This window comes from Lissotriton vulgaris, chromosome 10 (genome assembly GCF_964263255.1).
Source record: "Lissotriton vulgaris chromosome 10, aLisVul1.2, whole genome shotgun sequence".
Taxonomy (NCBI): domain Eukaryota; kingdom Metazoa; phylum Chordata; class Amphibia; order Caudata; family Salamandridae; genus Lissotriton; species Lissotriton vulgaris.
Window position 1 is genome coordinate 181,058,864 of NC_141698.1, and position 18,935 is coordinate 181,077,798.

Below are 18,935 nucleotides of genomic sequence, written 5' to 3' on the forward strand. Positions count from 1 at the left end.
GTTCGAGGCATGTGGGCTGCTGAATTCATATCTGTGCATAGATCGCCACCTAGTGTTGGGTCCGGATGATTGCACATTGTTGTCCTGGAAGAGTCTTCGAAGTATCACGAGATAGGTGGCTCCTCCCCTGGACTACAGTGCGCATGGGCATCGCCTCCATCCCCAGATAGTTTTTTTCCGCCATTGGGTTCGGATGTGTTTCGGTTCCCTCTGTCGGAACCGATAGTTGTTCAACTTCTACTCGAGACCAAAAGGTCTTTAGGCTGGGCGTCGGTATAGTTGCGTTCGGGTTTCTTTCTGACTCTCAGCCCCAATCTCTTGCTGCCCTTCCACGTGCTTTCGGCGCGGACGGGCCTACACTACACTCTTGCTATGGAGCGGACTCCGTTTAAGAAGTGCCCGGTGTGTAACTCTAAATACTCACACCTCGATGTGCACCCGGTGTGCAATACCTGCTTGTCACCGGATCACCGCGAAGACGCCTGCATGGCGTGCTCGAAGTTCCGGAGCAAGAAGACTTTAAAGATTCGTCGAGCCCATAGGCTCCAGGCTAAGTTATCAGCTGCGGCGCCCCCACCAGATGACATTTTTCAAGAATCTGTCGAGGACGAAGACGACGTGCAAGGTTCGGACTCTAATCCCGCATCCGAAGAGGAGACCTACGACGCGGGTGAGGAGAACTTTGCCGAAGTCACCGACGAGGTAGGGGACGACGATCAGACTTTTACCACGATGGGAGATAGCTCGGAGGAGGAGCATCCCCAAACAGACTCAGGGGTTAGTCCCCTTCATACGGCCCAGGTCGAGGGATCGCCTTCGGGCCTTACCCAAGATCTAACTATGAGTCCTACGTCCCCGCCTTTGGGCCCGGTCACGGACATTTGTGAACCATCGCTTACTTCGAAGAAAACGAAAGTGAAGCCGACTGGTCCTGCACCCTCGGATGCGAAACCGAAAGCGAAAGTTGAGATGGTCAAGAAGGTTCTGGAGGCGTCAACTTCCAAGAAAGTCAAAATGGCCGACTCTAAGAGCCACGCCAAAATGGCCGACCCGAAGCCCTCGGGGTCGGTGCCGAAGGCGAAATCGTCCGACGCGTCTGCGTCGGCTTCGAAAGGGGTCGCGGACCCGAAAAAGGCTCCGAGGAAGCGGCAGGGCGACGACGCTCATGGCCATGGGGCGTCGGCTCCGAAGAAGGTGGCTGCCGGCGATCAGGCTCTCGACGACGGGGGGTCGGTCGGACCGGTCAAGCCCTCTCCGGCCTTGACGATGAAGGTAACGGAATCCCTGCAGCGGATCCGAAAGGACAGTGTGGTTCCCGCTCAGGACGCTGTGGCGCCTAAGCTCCCACCTAAGCCTGCGAAGGGGCAAACGCCTATTCGTTTCACCCTACCACCCAAGACGGCGCCGAAGGCCTTCGCGTCGACACAGGGCGGACACTCGAAGGAGGTATTGACGCCGAAAGCTACCTTGGTGGCGTCGAAGCTTCGGCTCCAGCCGCTTGCTGAGGAAGAACGTCGTGAGGTAATCATCGACGCCAACACCGGAAAACTGTCTCTCCTCAAGAGGAAGATCACGACGGAGCCGGCGTTGGAGCATTTCAAGATCCCTCTCAAAAACAAAAGGGACTCTTCGACTCTGGTGGAACCTGTGTCCCCACAGGCCCTGGGACTCTCGCCAACGCATTCCCCCGCAGCCGATGTGGACGAAGACGATGCCGAGTACACCTATCCGGCGTACTCGGATCCGGAGGAGGAGCGTGCCCCTTGGTCCGCCGGAGGCGACACGGAGGACCCGCAATCGGGTCAGGACACGCAACTCTTTGCGGCCAAGACGTCCCCGACGGAGGACTCGGCAGCCTTTAATGCTCTGATCGAGCGAGCTGCGGCGAACCACGACGTCGAGCTGCACTCGGACCCCGTGGATGTGGACTTCTTATTCGACACCTTCTCTGTGGCTGAGAAGACAGTCAAAACGCTGCCGATGCTCAAAGGTGTGCCTAAACATGCAACGGAAGTCTTCAGGGAGCCCACACGGGCGCGTGTGGTCAACCCTCGAATCGACAGGAAATATAAGGCGGCGCCGACGGATCCTACCTATATCAAGGGACACTTGCCATTAGACTCCTTGGTTGTTTCCAACGCTCGGAAGAGGGCGAACTCTCAGACTACTGGTGACGCTCCTCCCCCAGACAAAGAGTCCAAGGTCTTCGAGGCCTCAGGCAAACGGATTGCTGCACAGGCAGCTAATATCTGGAGAATTTCTAACACCCAAGCCCTGCTTGCACGTTATGATAGGGCCCATTATGACACCTTAGAGGCCATACTGCAACACTTACCTGACCAATACAAGGAGGCAGGGGAGATGCTGATCCAGGAAGGCAAACTCATTACAAATGCATCCATCAAATGTGCATTAGACGTGGCAGAAAAAGCCTCCAGGGCTATCAACACCAGTGTGTTGCTTAGACGCCATGCCTGGCTTCGGATTTCAGGGTTCAATCCCGACATCCAAACTACGATACTGAATCAAACAGTGAATCCTGACCACCTGTTTGGACCTGAGGTGGATGCCACCCTGGAAAAAATGAAAAAAAGATACGGAAACTGCCAAATCAATGGGGGCTTTACAAAGTCAGCAGTTTCGGAGTGGTTCCTTTCGCCGCTCAAACTCCAGAGGCACCACAAGGGGGCAGGCATCCCAATCCTCGCAGTATTACAAAAGTAACACCCAGACCACGTACAACAACAAGGGTAGAGGTGGTTACAGAGGCAATAATGTCAAGGGCAGGGGACGTGGAAACAATAGCTCCAGGTCCACCACCACCAACAAGCAGTGACGTCTTGTCACTGCCCCCCGACCATACAACACCGGTTGGGGGGAGACTCCAGCAGTTCCTGCCGGCGTGGAAGAACATCACCACGGACAGGTGGGTGAGGTCCCTTATCCAGTACGGGTACTGTCTAGAGCTTACTTCCATTCCGCCGGACATACCCCCAAGAAGCCGTCCTATGTCAGGCGAGCATTTGACCTTGTTGCAGCAGGAAGTTCTAGTCATGCTGCAAAAAGGGGCAATAGAGCTCGTTCCTTTGCAAGAGCGGGGAACAGGGGTTTACTCCCTGTATTTCCTGATTCCCAAGAAGGACGGATCCCTCAGGCCCATCCTGGACCTCAGGCCCCTAAACTGGTACATACTCTCGGAGCACTTCCATATGCTCACGTTGCAACAAGTGCTTCCCCTGCTTCAGCAAGGGGATTTTCTGGCTACGCTGGATCTGAAAGATGCCTATTTTCATATCCCCCTGCATCCTTCCCACAGAAAGTATCTCAGATTCACGATCTTAGACCAGCATTACCAGTTCAAGGTCCTGCCGTTCGGGGTCACCACGGCACCAAGGGTATTCACGAAGTGCCTAGCGACTGTGGCGGCGCATCTCCGTCGCCAGCACGTCCACGTCTTTCCTTATCTGGACGACTGGCTCATTCAGGCAAGGACGGAACGACAGTGCGTAGACCATGTGTCACGCACCATTCATCTCCTGCACGATCTGGGTTTCTCTCTGAACTACCCCAAGTCTCATCTCCAGCCCGCCCACGTGCGACAGTATCTGGGCGCGACAATCAACACTCTGGCAGCCACTGCGCAGCCAAATTCAGTGAGAATCGCCAGTATCCAGGCGCTGATCCAACGATTCAGACCCCAGCACTCGCTTCCAGCGAAGGTGTTCATGCAGTTGATAGGCATGATGGCCTCCTGCATCTCCATTGTCCCGCACGCGAGACTACACATGCGTCCGCTTCAGGAGTGCCTAGCACGTCAGTGGACTCAGGCTCGTGGGCAACTGACAGACCTAGTGTTGGTGAACGGTCGGGCATACAACTCTCTGCATTGGTGGAATCCACAAAACCTTTGCAAAGGCCGACCATTCCAAGAGCCTGTCCCACAGATTGTCCTGACAACGGACGCTTCTCTCCAGGGTTGGGGAGCGCATGTACTCCACTACACGGTGCAGGGACTATGGACACTACAGCAAAGGAAGATGCACATCAATGTGTTGGAACTGATGGCAATCTTCATGGCCTTAAAGGCGTTCAAAGTACATCTGTGCAACAAGGTCGTGTTGATCCGGACGGACAACATGACGGCCATGTACTACATCCAGAAGCAGGGAGGCACACACTCTCCACAGCTGTCTCATCTGGCTCAGAGCATGTGGAAGTGGGCCATTCAGAGGAACATCTTCCTCATGGCGGAGCATCTCCCGGGCAAGGACAATCAAATGGCGGATCTGCTCAGCAGGCACAGCCATCAGATGCACGAGTGGGAGATACATCCATCAGTACTCCAACCGTACTTCCAAAGGTGGGGTCATCCAGAGATAGACCTATTTGCCACAAAGGAGAACGCAAAATGCCGAAACTTCGCCGCCAGGTTCCCACACCCGCAATCACAGGGCAATGCGATGTGGATGAACTGGTCAGGCAGATTTGCGTACGCTTTTCCCCCAGCACCTCTGATACCGCTGGTGGCACGCAAGCTCCGGCAGCACTCGATGACGCTCATCCTGGTTGCTCCGACGTGGGCTCGCCAACCATGGTACACCATGTTTCTGGAACTCTCCGTGGTACCGCATCAGAGGCTTCATCTCACTCCCAGCCTTCTGACGCAGAGCCATGGCGACATTCAGCACCCAGATCCGCAACAGCTCAACCTGGCGATCTGGCTCCTGAAGTCCTAGAGTTTGGCTACCTCAATCTTCCCCCCGATTGTATGGACATCATTCGGGAGGCAAGGAAGCCCACTACTAGAGCTTGTTATGCGGCTAAATGGAAGAGGTTTGTCATCTACTGTGCTAACCACGATATTGACCCGCTAGATGCTTCCATTCAGAATATCATCTGTTACCTTTTCCACCTGTATCAATGCAATTTAGCGTACTCTTCCATCCGTATTCACCTGTCTGCTATGGCAGCATACCTCCAGAATAGGCAGCACCTGTCACTCTTTAAGGTCCCTGCTATCAAGGCCTTTCTGGAAGGACTCAAAAGGGTCATTCCACCAAGGACCCCACCAGCTCCAGAATGGAACCTCAATGTGGTTCTTACAAGGCTGATGGGTCCTCCCTTTGAGCCACTGCACTCTTGTGAGCTTCAGTTTCTGACTTGGAAGGTTGCGTTCTTAGTAGCGATTACATCGCTTAGGAGGGTTAGCGAGCTGCAGGCGCTCACCATCCAAGAACCTTTCTTCCAGGTACATGCTAACAGGGTGGTGCTCCGCACTAACCCTAAATTCCTGCCCAAGGTGGTATCACAATTCCACATTAACCAGACGATCGAATTGCCAGTGTTTTCCAAAACCCAGAGACGCTGGCGGAGCGCATGCTCCACACCCTTGATGTTAAGAGGGCCTTGATGTATTATGTAGACAGGACAAAAGATTTCCGCAAAACCAAACAACTTTTTGTTGCTTTTGCTACTCACCACAAGGGAAACGCAATCTCCAAAGCGGGGATTGCTAGGTGGATAGTAAAGTGCATCCAGATCTGTTACGCTAAAGCTAAACGCACTCTCACTATCCCACCGAGGGCCCACTCCACCAGGAAGTTGGGGGCCTCTATGGCTTTCCTAGGTAACATTCCCTTAGAAGATATCTGTAGAGCAGCCACATGGTCTACCACACATACTTTCACTAAACACTACTGCGTAGACGTACATTCCAAACAGCAGGCAGCTGTTGGTCAGGCTGTTCTAAAAACGCTTTTTCAGACTGCTGCAGCTGGCACGGGCGGCCGCCGTTAATGGAGGGACTGCTATGTATTCTATGCACAGATATGAATTCAGCAGCCCACATGCCTCGAACTGCAAATGCTACTTACCAGTATGCATCTGTTCTTGGCATGTAGGGCTGCTGACATTCATATCACCCACCCTCCTCCCCGGCGCCTGTAGCAGCTGCAGATTTTTATCATATACATACATATGCTCATAGCATGGTCATCACTCACATTCTTCACTCCATCTCTGCCAATGGCTAAAAACAATCTGGGGATGGAGGCGATGCCCATGCGCACTGTAGTCCAGGGGAGGAGCCACCTATCTCGTGATACTTCGAAGACTCTTCCAGGACAACAATGTGCAATCATCCGGACCCAACACTAGGTGGCGATCTATGCACAGATATGAATGTCAGCAGCCCTACATGCCAAGAACAGATGCATACTGGTAAGTAGCATTTGCAATTACGGTGACTGGAGTTGGAATAGTAAATTAAACTATTACAAAGTCCAGCACCCCACTAAGGCAAGTCATTGTAAATGGAATGTGTGGTTCAGACGCATTAGTTGTTCTGCCAGCGTCGTTAAGGAACGCATAAAAAATCATGCGTGGTTGTGTCATACAACCGTCTAACATACCTGAGAGCATGTTGTAGATGCAGAGGCACCACTTGTATCCCCGCCTTCTTCCGATTAAGCAGAATGGGACCAAACTTAGAACCTGATTTAAAGGTTGGCAAATATCCCCTTGCCTTTTTCGAGTGTACTCTAAATGATGTGGACAGGACAGCCGCTGCTCTTAGTAGATGTCCTGTCACTGTGAAACTCTCAAGCCTCTCCACAGTTACCTTAGAGTAATCCAAAAAGGGAGATAGTCATGCTAAACTTAATTGCAGCATTTTACACATGAAATTCAGCATTCACCCTGGCTGAGCTGGAAGGCGCAGGATGTGGGCAGCTCTGGGAGGCATCTGGAGCCAGTAGATAGAGTGGAGCAGAAGACAGTCCCACCAGGGCAGATGAGAGAGGGTTCTGTGAAAGCAAGACAGAGAAGCTGAGTAGAAAGTGTGACAGCGGAGAGAGACAGTGAGAGTGGCTGAGGCAGGGAGAGATACTGGGGTGGGGAGAGGGACTGAGGTAGGTAGAGAGAGTGGGGTAAGAGACAGGCTCAGGGTGGCCAGAGGGAGTGCCAGGAAGGACTATGGGATGAGAAGAGAAAGAGAAAACACACACCAGGAGAAGAGACAGAAGAGGGTCACAGATCAGTGTGAGGACACAAATACGAATGAGCTGAGAGTCCTAGAAAAGGGATTGAAATGGGGTTACAGAGGGATTGATAAATCAGAATGAGACCGGTCATGTTGAACCAATAATGGCTTCGCTTTGTATAAGTTACCAGTGTTGGAAGTGAGAAGTCTTGCTTTTAAAGCTGGGCAAGTCTTACCATTACCAGATACTTCTGTTGGTGCTTCAGTTATCTTTGGCTCTGGTACCTCTGTCTCTGTTTTGGGTACTTCTGTGCCTTCATTACCTCTGTCTGTACCTCGGGTACCTCTGTCTGTGCCTCCTTTACCTCTGACTCTCGCATCACTGTCTATGCCTCAGTATTTCTGCCTGTGCATCATGTACCTTAGGCTTTGCCTTAGGTACCGTTGTTTATGCCTCTGTTACCTCTGTCAGTCCCTCAGGTGCTTCTGTGCCTCCGTTCCCTGTCTGTGCTTTTGTTAGCTCTGGCTCTGCCACATCGGCCTCTGCCTCCCTTACCTCTGTCTGTGCCTCTGTTATCTATGTCTGAGCCTTTGTTATCTTTGTCTGTGCCTTTGTTACCTCTGGCTCTGCCACGTCTAACTGTGCCTCTATTACCCCTCTCTCTGCCCCTTCAGCCTCTCTCAGTGCCTCTGTTACCTCTCTCAGTGCCTCTGTTACCTCTCTCAGTGCCTGCGTTACCTCTTTCGGTGCTTCTTGACCTCTGTCTGTACCTTTGATACCTCTGTCTGCGCCTCTGTTATCTGCACCTGTGTCTCTGTACCTGTGCCCCATTTTCCTGACTGCATAGTGCCAGTACTGGGACAATGGATCAATCCACTATAACACATGCCTCCCCTCCTTACAAGGTGCCCACCAGTGGACTCCTGGGACTGAAATGAGACTCCTGAAAATAACCAATGATGTGGTTTGTGCTTCTTTCTTCAGCAGAATCCTTTGGGTGGTCGGACTGGCTTCTGTCCTCGCTGCTGCTGTGGCTGATCAATGTTGCTTTGATCCTGGGTGTCTTTGCCAGACTGTTTGTGTATGGCGAGCCTGTCACCCGGCTGCACTCAGAGTCCTCGGTCCTTTTCTGGCGGCATCGCAAGCAGGCTGACTTCGACCTGGCTAGGGTAAGTAACATGCCCATAGGTGTAGGAGTCGGGGGCTCGTATGTGGGATATGAGGGGCCGCGCTAAGCTAGTATGTACATGTACCATAATGATATCGGCCAACATGATGGGTATATCAACATATATCTGAAAAGGATGAGGGTGTTCCCATTATACCTTCTAAAAGGAGGAGGTGTACCATCATATACGTGCCTATAGGAGAATGCCGTAACGGAATAAATCTCCCTATAGGAGCTGTACTATATCATTCCTCCCAACAGGCCAGGGTGCACCAAAATATACCTTCCTTCAGGAAAAGTTGTACCATATTATACCTCTCTGCAGGAGAAGCATGGACCATATTAGACTTCTCCACAGGATGAAAGTGTACTGCGATATACCTTCACAAGGGATTAATGGGTACCATAATAATCCACCCAACTGAACAGTGAATATTAGAAAGGTCGCACCTGCCAATAGGAGAAGAATGTATCAGAATATGTCTTCAAACAGAACAACAGGTTTCCACTAGATACCTCCCAACAGGAGGAACCTGTACCCTAATATACCTTCCAGAGGGAAGGGGTTGTTCCACAATTAGTTCCTAACAGGAGGATGGCACACAGTAAGATACTTGGTAACTGTTGGAGGGCATTGTCTTCCAACAGGAGGAGGATGGTACTTCCCAATAGGGGGGAAAGGTACCAAAGGATTCCTCCAATTAGGAGAAGGGTGTTTAAGAATAACTATATGACATAATACGTCAAAACAGCTAGGTCTACAGAACATGTATATCGACAGAAGGAAATGAACTCCAAAGTCAGTGTAGGATGTATCAGAAACATATCTAACATAAAGAGGACAGCATACCAGAAAATACCTCCCTTCTCTGGATTGACACTTTGGTTATAACAGTGTTTAAAAAGTAAAAGCCTCTCAATTGAATTTCTCAGCATTTAGCACAGTTGTTGTAAAGAATTGTTACTGTTTCCCTTTCAGGGTGACTTTGCTCAGGCCTCCCAAAACCTGTGGACTGCGCTGAGGGCCCTCGGTCGCCCGCTTCCCACATCCAACTTGGACCTGAGCTGCAGCCTTATGTGGAACCTGATCCGCCATGTACTGCAGCGGCTGTGGGTGGGACGCTGGATGGCCGCACGCGCCGGGGGCTTCCGGAGAGACCAGGAGCTAAAGGATGACGTACGCAAAAGCTCGAGGGATGCCGCCTTGGTGTACCACAAACTGCACCAGCTGCACATGACAGGTACCGAGAGAAGTGGGCATGTATTGATCACTGAACTCCATGTTACTATGACACTCTTTCCGGGGCTTTTATTTTACTACTCATTGTAATCTGGTACTTCAGCTCAATCGAAGAGACTACAACGTCCTCTAAATCTCCCAGAATGTACTTTAAGTTCCATGAGCAGTGACGGCTCCGTGAGGGAGTGCTGCGGGGCGGAGCAGGGCAGGGCGGGGGAGGGACACAGTGGGGGGGTAGTAAACTCTGGCATATGTCCGAACCGAGTTAAGTACATAAATAAATAAAACAAATTACATTGCGCCCGCTGCACCGCAGATTGGGTTGCAGTGCGCGCAATGTAATTTGTTTTATTTATTTATGTACTTAACTCGGTTCAGTCTTATGGCGGAGTTTCCTACCCCCCACCCTGCCCATCCCCCGCCCCGCCTCACCGCCTGCAGCACTCCCTCATGGAGCCGCCACTGTCCATGTGTGTAATCATGGTGTCCTGTCAACCCACAGTCTGTTTACGTTTCCTAAATATGGTAGAGTCCTATTAGCTCAGCACCAAATTCAGTAGTGGATTACGCTGCAAGCGTTGACATGTGGGCAGACACATGCGCTTACATGTACACACATACTTGAGCCCACATGCACACTGCACCACACAATGTAAACCAGCAAGGGTTTTAGCACAACTCAAATATCCAAAACATAACATCAGGCCTTATTTAAAGTTGGGCGGATGAGTAACTGTCAACAAAACGTGTGTCTTCTCTATTTAGAATGTACTATGTTTTATTACACTCCAATTGGGCACATGGGACCACCACTGCTCTTTTATGGATGTCCTTCATTGGTCAAGTTATAAATAAGGCCTATTGTTATATATTTTTAAGGCCAAATAAACTGTAATTCCTGGGAAAAAAAACAATTTATGTGCCCTTATTTGCAAAATACTAGAAACATCACAATTTGTTGAATATAGGGAAATGTAGCATGAATGAAAAAAGAAGCAGGAAACCTTAGAAGTCTGATTATTTGGTAATTGCATGCTCGACGTCTTCAGTTAGGGGATTCTTGGTAGATAGGGATCCCCCCCCGTGCTGGGGAAGAGACATATAACATTTCATGGACACACATTGAGCCTTCCTCTCATTCTGCAGGAAAGCATGTTGGACGTGATCTGTCTGCGATCAACATGGCTCTGAGTGCTGTTAATCTGGCAGAGTGCGCCGGCGACACCATCTCTGTGGCGACCCTTGCCGAAATATATGTGGCGGCAGCTCTGCGGATCAAGACCAGCCTTCATCGCAGGCTTCATTTCTTGGCTGTGAGTGCGTAGTGCAGACTGAGCATTTAAGGTTGTGTATGATTGGTGCATGTGTGTCTAAAGTCAAGGCTAGTGAGCAGCAGTGCGGGGGCTGGCATTGGCTGTACACACACAGCATGTGTACTTTCTGTGTGGCTGCTTTCGTCTCAGGAAAACCATCACTTGTATCTTTCTAATTTAGTCTAATAGAACCACTGAAGTGAGGAGAATTTTGGTCCAATTCCCATGTTTAAAGTTCACTTATTCTGCAAGTTATTGCTACCATATAATTTTGAGTGATGTAGTTGTTAAGTTCAATCCAATGACAAAAAAGTATTACATCCAGAAGATAGTTTTATTCACAACAGCACAGTACCCTTCATAGCAAACATAGATCAAGTACTGCCTTTCTTCTCCCAGCCCCTCACATTCCATTCTAGAATTCCTCTACCTTATACTGTCCGACCTGAACTAATGCATGCACATATAACCCTAACCTACACAGATAATAAACTGCAACAGTATTTACAAATTGTCTGCTTTTTTGGGGTGTAATATATATATATAATAGTGTTAGGAGAATACATTTTTTCTTACATCCCCTTTTATTTACCAAAGTTATTTATAACTTCCAACAATAGACTGATTACCTTTTGGATGGAGACAATTTCTTGTGTTGATTCCCCCCATCCATAAATTCTTGTCGCTAAAATCGCTTGAGGCTTTACCCTCAAACGCAGAAGGCCTCAGTCCTGTCCCTCTCTGCCCTCTTTCTACAGCGAGTAGGGAGAATGCAGTGCTCCCCCGTCTTTTCTCTAGTCCTCAAAACTCTATCCCTGCTCTGCCGCCCACACAGAGAACAACTCCTGTTCCCATTTACCACCTGCTCAGCTCCATGCAACTTCTAATCAGGGCCTATGTCAGCAAAATGTCAGACTGAGGGCTGGCTTGTTGCTACCCATGTGTGTGTGCAATAGGAGGTGTCCCAAGAGGGGAATGGGTTTCCTAGGGTTTTTGAATACCAAGCCAGCTCACAGCAATGCAACCAGTCTATATAAGAACATATCTTTAAGACTGCCTCATCTAAACCATTTATTGATCGAAAGATGCATTGATGTTGTTGCCTCAGTCAACTAAATAATGTCTACAGTCGTCTCTTTACTTGCCCCACAGTCTGCAGTTCATTCCCCGATGTTCAAGCAGATCATTTCTGAACTGACTATACTCCCTGCATGTGATGAGTGGTGACCTCTCTTCCTCTTTCCTGATTCTTGCGTGTGCTTAAGGGATGTACCATTGAGTTGGGCAACAATAAACATCTGGTATTCAGTGCCAAGATGCCTATGGGCGAACTTGCTGTTTACAATTACATGTTCTGTTATGTTGACATACCCAACCTTTCTCTTTGCAGCGCTTCTTCTTGAGCAGTGCCCGTCAAGTCTGCCTCTCCCAGAGCGGCACCATCCCACCGGCTATGCAGTGGCTCTGCCACCCTCTTGGGCACCGTTTCTTTGTCGATGGAGACTGGGCGGTGAAGAGTGCTCCGCGAGACAGCATCTATAGCACGGCGGGGAACCCAGGTAGGCCACATAAGCTCATATGTGACTGTGTGAAGCACGCACAAGTCGACATGTGTGACTTTCTGGAAGAACTACAAAGTCAGGCACACACTGGCACATGTGTCACTGTTGAAAACACACAAAATCAGTGACATTGTGGCACATTTGCGAAGAAACACACACAAACACAGGGACATGCCTGGTATTAAATGAACTCACAAGTAGGAAACCACTACAGCAAGTGTGACCACCTCAAACAGGGTTGACTATCTGAAATACACACAGTGCCGCACTGGTACATGGGTGACTGTCTGAAAAATACTCTAAGAAGGGTGCCACTGGCACACGTAGGACTGTCTGGAACACCAAGGAAAGGACATACTTGTTCTGTAGTAGGGGATCTCTGTGTATAGTCATAATCTAGTGAATAGTCCCGCCCATGTGCGCGGACCCCGGAGCAATCAAAAATAATCTCTTAAATTGTCAAAAAATGCAGAACTGCACAGACACTTAAGAGAGAATTTGAAGACCGATAATGCAGCCTATATCCACAGGCTACCCTGTCCAGTACTTCTACTAGAAATTCCACCAAAAATCCACAACAGCACAGCCTGTCCAGATTTCTCCACAGAGAAAAACTTTCCTTTTCCAGCAAAACCCTCTGGAATGATAGAGAGGAAGGAATGGACAGACAAGCCCCATAGGCTGCCATTATGTGGCTCAAAACAGGATACTGTGCCTTTAAGAGAACCTTCCAGAACTCTCTCAGTATCCCAGAATGCACAGCAGGTCCCTCTTACTTTCAGTTCTTTTTTCCAACTCCTGCTAGCAGGACCCTGGAGCATTAGCTCTTCTTTTTTGAGTTTTTTTAATTCAATTTTTGTGATAATTTTGGATTTTTGCAGCTTCACTCGACGTCTTTGGCATTTATCTACATTCTGCTGTGTTTTTTTGGCAGAATTTCTGCAGTCTTCTTGTCTTTGTACTATTTCTGTCTGACAAGTGATTTGTATGCAGCTGAATTAAAGACCCAAGCTGAAGCTCACAGGGTTTATATTCTGTGTTTGCCTGTGTCTTTTGACACCTGTCTTCTCTGTACCTTCTTTTCTATGTGGCTTCGGCTCCCAGGTTTGGAGCAGGGGAGTTTGAAGGCATCTTCAGCCTCTGGGTATGGAGAGGGTAGGTCCTTTACCGGTCCCCATGCTGTGACCTCTGGGGTTCTCCCCAGTAGGGGCACGTCTGAGCTATGACGTGGTTCCGGTCAGCGTCGAGGACGTCATGGAGTGCCTTGACGTCATGGAATGCCTCGACGTCATGGAGTGCCTCGACGTCATGGAGTGCCTTTGACGTCATGGAGTGCCTTTGACGTCATGGAGTGCCTTTGACGTCATGGAGTGCCTTTGACGTCATGGAGTGCCTTTGACGTCATGGAGTGCCTTTGACGTCATGGAGTGCCTTTGACGTCATGGAGTGCCTCGACGTCATGGAGTGCCTCGACGTCATGGAGTGCCTCGACGTCATGGAGTGCCTCGACGTCATGGAGTGCCTCGACGTCATGGAGTGCCTCGACGTCATGGAGTGCCTCGACGTCATGGAGTGCCTCGACGTCATGGAGCAATGATGCTCGACGTCATGGAGCAGTGATGCTCGACGTCCTGGAGCAGTGATGCTCGACGTCATGGAACAGTGATGCTAGACGTCATGGAGCAGTGATGCTCGACGTCATGGAGCAGTGATGCTCGACGTCATGGAGCAGTGAGGCTCGATGTAGAGGAGCAGTATTGCTCCTTTTGGGGCGTTGGTCGCTTAGGCTCCGCTATCTTCCGTTAGGCCAGACGTCACCGTTATGGATGGCTCGGCGTCTCGGTGCAGTGCTGCTTGATGTCGATGTACAGCAATGTCGTAGAGATAGTCACTGTCTTAGTGATGGTGACGTCGTAGTGAGGTCGACGTCATGGGTTACAGCCGCGGAATACTTGCCGGCGCTTGACGCCTGGGTCTTGTTCCAGGCCTCGCTCCGTGGTGAGCCTCTCTTCGTAGGAGGGGACTTTGTGTTCCCGGCAACGTCCACTCACGATGCCGTGCAGTTGATCAGCGTCGAGGAACCCTTCTGATGGGGAGTCTGTGGCTACTTACCACGTGTAAGCGGGGGACGTTAGTCCTTTTGCTTAGTTTTGAGTATTCGCATACCTACTCAGCGTCTGGGTCGACTCCTGCTCTGCCACCACTGGTGTGACCACCGGGGATGTTTCGGAATTCTCTCGATTCCCTCTCCCACCCGCCACCCCAGGGGCCTTTGGCACCTCGGTCTGCGAACCCCCGTGCCTTGATGCCAGTGAGGCGTCTTCCATGAGTACGGGGAGGCTCTCTCCTCCTCTTAACTGGTTGGCGGTACTTAACTTTCGTCCACTACCACCTGCCAGGAGGTTCTGGCTTCGACCGTACTCCTGACTTGGTCACAGGGGTGGTAGCATGCAGACAGCATGCTGTGGCCCGCTGTTGCTGGGCCGTTGTGGTAAGACCCCTGTGTGGGGATGTTTCTCCACCGATTTGTGGTTCCCCTGCCGGGAGACAGGAGGGAGGCCTTACAAGAGATAGTCTAAAGGGCCTGATACTTTCAGATCTAAACATCGGTGTCGGAGCGGAGTTTTTCTCTCCTGCCGACCCCCAGGTATGGTGGATTTGTCCTACGTTGCCATACTTGTATTTGTCTGACGTCTCTGCAGCCTGCGGCTCAGCGGTGTGCTTCTACTCTCCCGTTCTTTGGGCAACCCTGGAGTTCTGGACCGAACTAAGGTCCAGAGGTGTCAGGGACAACACCCGAAGACCCCTGAGTTCTACCTGTCTCGGTGGACAAATAAACAGAAACACGGGCTTCTCGATGGTGGCGTCAGAGACCAAAGGTTTATTACTGCAGGGATACAGAAGTCACAGAAACTACACACAGGCAGATTCTAGGAGCCTGTTCGATTTGCACTAAGTGAGTTGCTCCTTAAATACAGAATTTTTAGCTGCAGGCAACATTCTTCACGTGCTAGTACATTTCTTTAAGCTTTGTATCCTAAACAATAAATATTTGGCGTCAAACAGGAATTGTCAACAAATCTCTGATGTTCAAACATTACGAATGAGAGGTTCCCACTGTTCGATCATAATCCCATGTCATCTTCTCATTTAAGAGCCGGACCGCCTCATCGTAAATTTCGTTACCTCCCCCTAATAAAGGCCCAGAAGGAAAGGAGCAGAGCCAGGTGTAGAAGATAGAAAAACAGGATAAGAGATGTTTGTGGGTCGTAAATGGGCAAGGCTACCGACTTCGGCCACCTAATCATGATCAGGCCAACGTACACAAGAACCAGTATAGCAGGACTGGCCTCGGGCAGAGGAGGCAGCTTCTGCCGAGTCATGCGGCCACAGCGTTTCTGACTTAAGGTGTACGTGTCATCGACAAGGTGAATCGTCGGCTAAAGCCTATGTGTCCTTTGAGTGTAATGAATTGATCAGAGGTCACTGTATGTCCATTGACTATGTGAGGGCAAGAAAACAAGATGGATGCCATAATCTAAAATGGATGCCATCGGTGTACCGGAAATGTGCTCATAACAGGAGTGCTCTTGCTCATAGCATAGCGAAAACACCAGGATATACTATATGGATCATTTACGGTTCACTGGTACCAAAATTATGGGTTTACGACGATGTCGAAAACACGGGTTCGAATCGTCACGGAACCTCAGAGCCTCCTTTTGCCCTAACATAGGCAATTACTCACTCTATGTCAGAGTCAATCTCGATGTTCATTAGGTCAGTGATATGTTGCTGTAGCATTATTCTATCTCGTACTTTGTCTCCCAACACAGGCGGTTTCCTTAAGCAAGTTGCAGCACAAAGGCTACACAAGGCAGGGCCACACTGGATGATAAGACAGCACGAGAATAGGAACACTAAGATAATACCAATGACCATTAGAACCTTCCATCCCCACGCTGATAATAAAGTCCCGAGCCATTCCATTAACGACCAGTTTCCCTTGTCTACATGGATAGAGTCGGAAATCTTGTGTAGCTTTGAGATCGCTTCATACACTGTCGGAGCATTATTGGGAATATAAACACAGCAACTCGATTGGATCATTCTGCATACCCCACCTTGATCTGTAAGTATTACATCAAGAACCATACGGTTCTGTAATGTCATGAGACGATCCGCCTGAAGCTCAGCTGTTAAGTTACTAAGGGCACCAGCAGTTTCTGTAATAGTAGATTCAACTACCCGTGTTAGCTGACGTAGATTTCTACTATTGGCCATAGGCCCCCAGAACGGAAGGAAACCTTTGAAGAAGTCTCCGGCTTCCTGACCAGCGGTGTCTTCCTTGCTGAAAACACCTCTTACTACTCGATGAGCACTGCACTTCACAATCGCAACTTCCATTGGTAAGGTTAGAGATTCCAACAAGTCATTGACTAGCTGACCATGCTGGATCTTAGTCCCATGGGACGTAATAAAACCTCTTTCCTTCCACAATCGGCCAAAACTATGTGCTACGCCGAACGCGTACTGGCTATCTGTGAACACATGCACTCTCTTTCCCTTAGCTAAAACACACGCTCTAGTCAATGCAATTAATTCTGCAGCTTGGGCAGAATTCTGACTCACTCTTGCAGTCTCCACAATCGTACTCAAAGTCGTTACTGCATAAGCAGCTGTCACATCACCATTTTCCAATTTTAAAACAAGACCCATCAACATATAACGTGCCATCTGGGTCTGATAACGGAGTGTCTTTAAGATCAATCCGTCCTTTTGTCTCCTCCTCGGTTCTAAAACAACAGTCATGTGGTTCAGAATCACTCGACTCCTGGCTAGTCGGCAACAGTGTTGCTGGATTCAATACATTGCATCTTTTAATCTGAATATGACTCGCTAGCAGTGTCAGCTCGTAGCCTGATAATCTAGCACTGGTGAGGTGCTGAGTCTTCGTTCGGTTCATGAGTGTATCCACGGCATGTGGAACCATGACCACCAGCATATTGTTCGTGACCAAACCAGCAGATTGTCGAATGGACACTGCAGCTGCTGCTGTAGCTCTTAAGCAACTTGGCAACGCTCTGGCTACCGGGTCTAATGTTGATGAAAAATACGCACAAGGACGTTGTTTATCACCAAATCGTTGTGTCAGAACACTCAATGCACAACCTTCTCTCTCGTGAACATAGAGTGTAAATGGCTTACTGTAGTCGGGTGTTCCCAACACCGGAGCTGAACATAGTGCATTTCGTAGCTCAGAAAAGCTTTGCTGACATTCGGCAGACCATGGCACCGGACTCGGAACACCTTTTCCAGTCAAGGCCACCAATGGTTTTGCCAAAAGTGAAAAATTTGGGATCCATTGCCTACAGTATGAGGTAATACCTAAAAACGCACGCACTTCTCTCTGTGTGTTAGGAACATTCATCTGCGTAATTGCTTTTATTCTCTCTGGGGTCAACCTTCTTCCCTCCTTTGACAAGAGATGACCTAGGTAGGTCACCTCTTGACAACAATATTGCATTTTGGAAGGTGACACCTTGTGATTTAAATCAGACAAATGATGCAGTAGGGAAATTGTAGCTGCTTTGCAAGTTTCCTTGTCATCGGCAGCCACTAGAAGGTCATCCACGTATTGCACCAAAGCAGAACCAGAAGGAAGTACAAAAGAATCTAATTGACTTTTTAATGCCTGACTGTAAATGGATGGGCTTTCACAATAACCTTGTGGAGCACGTTTAAACCTGAAACTCCGACCTCCTAGGGAGAAGCCGAAAATATCTCTGCTTTCCTCGGCTATTGGAATGCTGAAAAAGGCATTTTTCAAGTCGACCACTGAAAACCATGTAGCTGTGGCAGGAATCAGCGTCAACAATGCCGTAATGTCTGGAACCACAGGGAACTGTGGAACTACGATTTTGTTAACCTCTCTAAGGTCAATTACAAATCTGTACACTGGAGGTTTTGAAGGATCAGTGCGTTTCAAGATCGGCAAGACAGGACTGTTACAGACATTTCCTCTAGTTTTTTCTATTACATCTTTCTCAATCAAATCTTGCACTATCAATAAAAGTGCACGCTCGCCTTCACTAGAAATCCTGTATTGTGGAATTCGTGGGAATTTGACATTTGCTTTCAAAGTTATTACATAAGGAGGAATTTCCAAAAGACCTACATCGTTAGGACCAGTCGCCCAAAGAGTATTAGGGAGAGAACGCAGCTCCAGTGGGAGCGCATCCATTGACAAGTACATCGGGGAGATGATTCTCTTACCCAATGTAAGCTGTACTCCTGACGGAGAACAGTACAGAGTCGCATAGAGGCGTTTTAACAAGTCTAAACCAAGCAGATTTTCATTACAACCGGTCGTCAAAATCAGGGGTGCTTTCAATTGATGAGGCCCAACGGAAATAGACAAAGGACCAGAAACAGGGTTGTAAACAGGGGCGCCTGAAAAACCTACTGAAACGTTTGTTAAGCCGGACAAAGGTGCGCCAGGGAGTTTCGCATGCATGATAGAACTTTTTGCTGCACCAGTATCCAACAGAAACGGTTCGACTACACCTGATGTAGCTACTGCGACATAAGGCCCACTCTGATCTACTGGAACTGATACTACTCCCTCTCTTTGTCCATGGCTGTCCTAGTACTCATTTTGCTGAAATTCCT

General features: G+C 49.3%; 1 protein-coding gene across 10 annotated transcripts in view; it reads left to right on the forward strand.

Annotated features, from left to right (window-relative positions):
- The window catches only part of SREBF1 (sterol regulatory element binding transcription factor 1), a 109,586-nt gene that overhangs the window by 47,156 nt on the left and 43,495 nt on the right, over window positions 1-18,935 (forward strand). For 5 of the 10 annotated variants that reach the window (XM_086940842.1, XM_086940836.1, XM_086940843.1 and 2 more), the window contains exons 9-12: window positions 7,968-8,149; window positions 9,128-9,389; window positions 10,535-10,701; window positions 12,092-12,260. In XM_086940842.1, the coding sequence (XP_086796968.1) occupies window positions 7,968-8,149; window positions 9,128-9,389; window positions 10,535-10,701; window positions 12,092-12,260 (780 nt within the window). Of the gene's footprint in view, window positions 1-7,964; window positions 8,150-9,127; window positions 9,390-10,534; window positions 10,702-12,091; window positions 12,261-18,935 lie in introns of all 10 variants that reach the window. The other 5 variants (XM_086940835.1, XM_086940840.1, XM_086940839.1 and 2 more) reach the window with 1 other exon arrangement.